This window comes from Formica exsecta, unplaced genomic scaffold (assembly GCF_003651465.1).
Source record: "Formica exsecta isolate Colony F162 unplaced genomic scaffold, ASM365146v1 scaffold314, whole genome shotgun sequence".
Taxonomy (NCBI): domain Eukaryota; kingdom Metazoa; phylum Arthropoda; class Insecta; order Hymenoptera; family Formicidae; genus Formica; species Formica exsecta.
In genome coordinates, this window is record NW_021850397.1 from 1,123,515 (window position 1) to 1,129,550 (window position 6,036).

A 6,036-nucleotide genomic window follows, 5' to 3' on the forward strand; every position below is an offset into this window, starting at 1 on the left:
AAAAGACTAGAAAAATATAATTCGCTCATATAAATTTCTAACAAATAATAATTGAGAATGCTTACATCCTCTCAATCGGCATGGCCTTGAAATATTTGACGCGATCAATGAAGACGCGTTAATCAGGCACGAGTTAAGTGTTAAACAGCCTCGTACGACAAGACAATAAAACCGTAATTGATCGGGCGAGCAAGCCGAAAGTTATGCTCAGGATTAGGTAGACCGACCTGTGTGACCGGATCCTTCATGATGAGAACGTCGGTGACGGTGCCAAACATGCCAAAGTACTCCCGCAGCTTCTCGCTGCTCGTCTGCCAAGAGAGGCCGCCCACGAAGAGCTTGCCCGGCGCCGGGTCGCCGCCGTTCGGCGTACTCCTGCCGGAGCTGCCCGAATGGCTACCGTTTATCGGCACCAGCGTGTTGTGGAAGTCGTGCTCGATCGCGCCATTCGTCGCCTCCATGCCGGCGCTGCGAACAATCAAAGATAGATCTATCGTTAGAGAGAGAGAGACACGAGTCGCGGTCGAATGAGACTCGCCGAGTTAAGGACCCAGTCCGCTGAAATCGAAAAAGCCGATTTTTTTTATATTTTCTGATAAATATGATGTTTGAAGAATATGCCTTTCAAATTTTATCGAAAAGTTCGCAAAATTAATGAAATTATAAGGCTTTGAATAAGATAGCGCGCGGATCTTCAAAGGGCTTGCAAAACTTCAACCTCTTTTTTTCTCAAAACTATTTTCAAAGTTGAAGTAATAGATATATTGAATATTTAAAAATACTAACGGACTGTTTAAATATCGATAAAAACATATGTGAAACGCCAAAGAGATCAATTCCTAATATTCTTAAAAAAAAAATTACGAAGATTATTAATTTTTCATACTGCTAGAGTAGACCCTTAATTTTACAGAAACATTTGTTGTGTAAATGTACTTCTACTATTTTTTCCATTTCGCATAACAAACATTTCAAATCTTATATCTCCCCCTCAATTTTATGCAAAGATTTATGCTTGATTTAGCAAAGCATTTGCTAAATTAATTATTGACGTGAGAACTAAACAATATTCGTGCACGATTATATCGCACTGCACAACTCTCTATTTATTACATTACAACTAGTTTGTGAGAGAAGCGTTCGTGCGGACGGCGATAAGCATCTGACAAATATCGACAGCTTTATTAGGAGTTTGTGCGCTAACATATTTTTTTTTGTTTCAGTTAATACCGCTCGCCTTCATAACAACTTGCGTGATGTTCGCTATACCTTTCATAACATACCATAGATTCTTCGTTACTACGATTGACGTTCAGTAAGTTTCTTATAGTACTTCCCTACTACCAAGTTTTTTTTCGCTAACGGTAAAGTAAAAAAGAGAATGTTTTTTTTTTACATCATGCGATATTCAATTCGATCAAATTATTAATTTTTATTTATATGAAATATTAATTTTATTTTATCATTTATTTGATTATGTTTTTATATTTATAATAGAAGTCATGATAAACTACTTATTTCGCTGAATTAAACATATTTTTCTATTCCTTAATTTACGAAAGGTCGCATTATCAAAAACAGCGCATAATTATTTATATTTTCTTTATGTAAGAGTTTTTTGAATATGGAAAATTATTTCAAAATATTCTCATGTTGCAATGCAACATGACTATTCTGCATTGTCATTAAAATTTTGCGTAAACGAGTGATATGCAAATGACATAATAAATAAACAATACGCGATATAAAATGCGATTAAAAGACACGATAGTGTCTTGCGCCAAGTCACGCGCAGCCAAAGTCACGCGCAAACAGCAGCGAAGTATCCTGTGTATTTACATACGAGTCGGCCAGTTGAGAGTTATAAATATACTCGATGATCTCTCAGGTCACTACAATGTAAAAATATTTCGAAGTAGTTTTTCATATTTAAAAAACTCGATGATGCGATATTTCGTAAGTTAAGGAATAGAAAAACACGTTCAAACAAGTAAAATAATCAGTATCATGACTTCGACTATGAATATAAAAACATAACTAATTAAATGATAAAATAAAATAAATATTTCATATAAATAAGAAATTAATAATTGATAAAATTAAATTCAGCGAATGGAAATGAAACGATCTTGTACAACGATAATGCGTTAAGGTCACTGTGTCTGCCGAGAGAGCCAACAGTCGTGGAACTCTGTTTTACATGCGCTAACTTTTACTTACGCCGTGTTACAGGCAACCGCCCGCTTGTTGAAAAAAACGCGAATAAATTTCGTAGTGAAAACGAGAATGCGACCGGTTACGGAAAACAATAATACGTTTTGCGAATCGTATACATCTTTCCATTAAATAAGCGCGAAATAGAATTTTTCGTTTTTTAGGATGACCAAGTATCAGAGATACGAGATTCCGTCCGTACCGAAATTTTACGATCTACGAAACCCACGTTCTTTAAAGGTAAATTGTCTATAAGATACTTCTCTTATTTATATCAAAAAAATTTCAAAGATACAAATTTTTTTATATTAAGGAAAAAAAAATATAAAAATTTCAAAAAAATATTGTTGGATTTTTTATAATTATTATAAATATGAAAAAATTATATTTCGTAAAATAAGATCCTATACACACACGCACTCTTCTGCTTTCGTCCAAGATTCTACAGAATAATCGATAATCTCATAAAAAAACGCAATATATCTATCCATTTCGTTTTACAATATCAGTAAATGTTCGATTAATCATTATCGAGAATACGCTTATTTATTTCATGTAATTACCAGAGACACAAACGCTAATATCTGATTAATTATCGCGCACGGTGCAAAATATTTGTTTAAATAAATTAATGAAAAGCAATATAGATAATTGATACGTATCCTGCATATTTTTCAAACGGAGCAGGGAGAGGCAATCCTAACGACAATACCTTATCGTCCCCTTAACCTGTATTAATTATTTTTACAGTTATATTGATTATCGCGTTATCGTTGCCTTGCCTACTACGTACGTTTATATTTGGCGTCGCTAAATAATTCACGTTACAACTGCGTTTCGCGAATACGGCAGCTGTGTCGATCGCGCCGAAAAATTCGCTACGAATATATTTTACTTCGAGAGTAGGTATCTTTTTTGTAATCGGTAAATTGCAAAAATCGAGCGCAAAATTAGTCGAATGGAACGACTTTATCTTTCGCGTCATATACGCAATGACAATAACAGATTATTGTACCATTATTATACATGTCGCGTTGCTGCCATAAAAGCCATAAAGCGAGACAATCCTCGCGGATATCTCGCGCGCGCGTTACACGCGTCGGATGGATGGTACACATCCTCCTTTCTCGGTCAGAGATCTCATATCGTATAGAGAGCGGGCGTAACAAACCGATACCACCACCCAAGGTGGTTGGATCTTGCAAGAGAGATACGCGAAACGTAACTAAGAGAGAAACTCTACGGTCGTTTCGTCCGTGTATATCTAACCGGAGATATATACCGTGCCCGTCGCGATGCCTTTTCCCTCAGGATCCACACAACGCGTCGTACATTCACCAGCACCGGCGGCGGTGGTCGTACGGCGGGTGTACGCGGGGTCGGCGAGGTGGATGAGATGAGTAGCAGGAAGAGAGGAAGAGAGAGAGACGGTTGCGCGTTAGCCCGGTTCGGATATATCGCCGCGAGCGGCATGGTCGACATGCGCGCTGCAAAGGGGATGTTGCGGGGATGTTGGACGAGCGGGAGGGTTGGAGCAAGATGGAGAACGCGAGACAGGGCGAAGCGGAAGGTTCCAGCGGGAAGGAGAGAGACAGAGAGAGGGAGAGCCGGGAGGGTCGAAGCGAAACGAGCGAGTCGTTTGGGGTTGGGAGTGGCGCGGCGGAGGGATGAAGCGGCGGGGTGGGAGAGGGAGAGAGAAGGGGCGACGCCGACGAGAACAGCTGGTGGATCAATACACCCACCCCTCCGCGGGCGCGCGGATCCTCTCGCTCCGTGTGCTCGGCTCCGCTCCGCTCCGCTCGGCTCGGCTCGGCACGGCTCGGTCATGTTGTCGGCCACCCCTCTTCGCGGCGATCACGCTTCTTTCCTTCCCCTCCTACCCTGCCATCCCCAACTGCTCCGCGAAAGCTCCGTGATCGGCCTCGGCGCGGAAAACGTCTTACGACGCCGTACGTCGCCAGGTTTTCCTCGTCTCCTTTCTCTCGCCTTTCCTCCGACGTGATTATTAAACTCTTTCTTTCTTTTCCCTCACTCCCTCTTCATTTCCTCCAGTCCTACTTCATGAGAGACGTTTATTGCTGTCGATATCGGAAAATTCCCCCAGACAGTTTTTTTTTTTCTAGATCTGCGAGAGAGATGCAGGTCGGAGAGAAACGGGCTTGAGAAACGCGCGATATATCGAGTTCGCGTTTTTCTTTGCGATTTACCGTCAAATGACACTTGTCTCTTAAAATGTCATTTCTTAAGACGGAATCTTTTCGAGATGCGATTCGTTGTCGGCTCTATATCATTTTCATCGACGAACAAGCTATATTGATCTTTTTAGTTTCCGCGATTTTAACGTTTTTCGCGCTCTCTCACTAAACGGCATCCATGCATTTTACTTGCTCTCGTTATCGGATCGTTACCTCGTTATTTTGCGCCGTGCGAATTTAAACTCGTATTGCAAGATAATAATTTCGCGTTGCGCAGATTTAATTTTCCTGCTGTGTGCTTTGCGGTTATCGAACGTCGCGAAATTGAGATATCACCCCGTAAACTGAGATTAAAAAACATTTAACGCGGCTCGAGTGAAACGCGATTGAGCAATCAGCTGGCGTGATGCGGCTCGTTGATTGTTTAATCAAGCCGCATCGTTATCGAGGAATCGGTATACAACATATATGTATATTCATCCGGATAAATATATCGGTCCCGTGGGATAATAGGTGATCGTATTTAGTTCGATGGGGCCCATCAAACGCGTTATCAAATTCACAAATGTCCACAACACGACCAAGCAATCAAGTATTCTCTTTCTCCTTCTTTTTCCAACGATGACCTCGATCGTCTTACACATTATAACGACGAGGACGAAGCGTACAGGTGTAAAAGCAAACGATGGATACAAAAAAAAAAGCATAGAGATAGAAAAAAAGAGACAAAAGAGAGAGAGAGAGAAGGGGTAATACATACACGCGCAAACACACACACACACACACACACACACGGGAGAGCTGGACAGAGGGATGGCGGTTGGCATAGTGAAAGAGCGTGTGTAGTTTCAGTATTTTCAGTATCGCCAGACATCCCAGCAGCAGCAGTCTCCGCGTCCACCCCAGCAACGTCGAGGGGTTGTACTCTCGGTTCCCCTCTCGCGCCAGTGCTATTCTTCTCCGCGCCCTGAACCCCCCTTATTTCTCCCGTTGTGCCGATACAAATACACATACGAATACACGGATACGAACACAGATACACATGTACGCGCAAGTTTTCTCTCCGTTTCTCGCGCATGCGTGTATACACGTACACGCGAACGAGAGTCATATCGAAGACGAAGGGGGCGAGTTTCCCCCACGGTAGGAGAGGCTCGAAGAGCCCCAGTCCTAGTGGGGGTGGGTAGACGGGGAGAGGGTGCGGAGGCGCCGCCGCCACCGAGCGACGCAGTGCCGTCGGGACGCTCGACCGAATGATACGGCCTTCGCAAAGGGGTGTTTTTCGCCGGCCGCCATATCTCGCTCGGCAACTCGCTCGACCCGGTCGCAGCCGAGAACCACCACCGCGGGAAGAGGAAAGAGGGAGTATGGGATAGGGAGAGAGAAAGAGAGAGAAAGAGAGAGAGAGAGAGAGAGAGAAAAAGAGAGCACCAAAAGAAGACCGCGATTGAGGAAGGAAGATATCCGGCGAGAAATCAACCCATCGGCCGGGGATATTGTCCTGTCACAGCAGTACGCCTTTAAAGAGTTACTGGTGTGATGGGACATTGTCCTCGTCCTGGTGGTCCACTTCCCATTTTCTTCATCATCGTCGATTCTCGTCAATGCTACAGAATGTGAAAGAGTG

At 42.7% G+C, this 6,036-nt stretch overlaps 1 protein-coding gene across 3 annotated transcripts in view; it reads right to left on the reverse strand.

Annotated features, from left to right (window-relative positions):
- Positions 1-6,036, reverse strand: part of LOC115237909 (RNA-binding protein Musashi homolog 2) — a 107,385-nt gene that overhangs the window by 4,213 nt on the left and 97,136 nt on the right. For all 3 annotated transcript variants that reach the window (XM_029811281.1, XM_029811280.1, XM_029811282.1), the window contains one exon: positions 228-468. In XM_029811281.1, the coding sequence (XP_029667141.1) occupies positions 228-468 (241 nt within the window). The remainder of the gene's footprint in view (positions 1-227; positions 469-6,036) is intronic.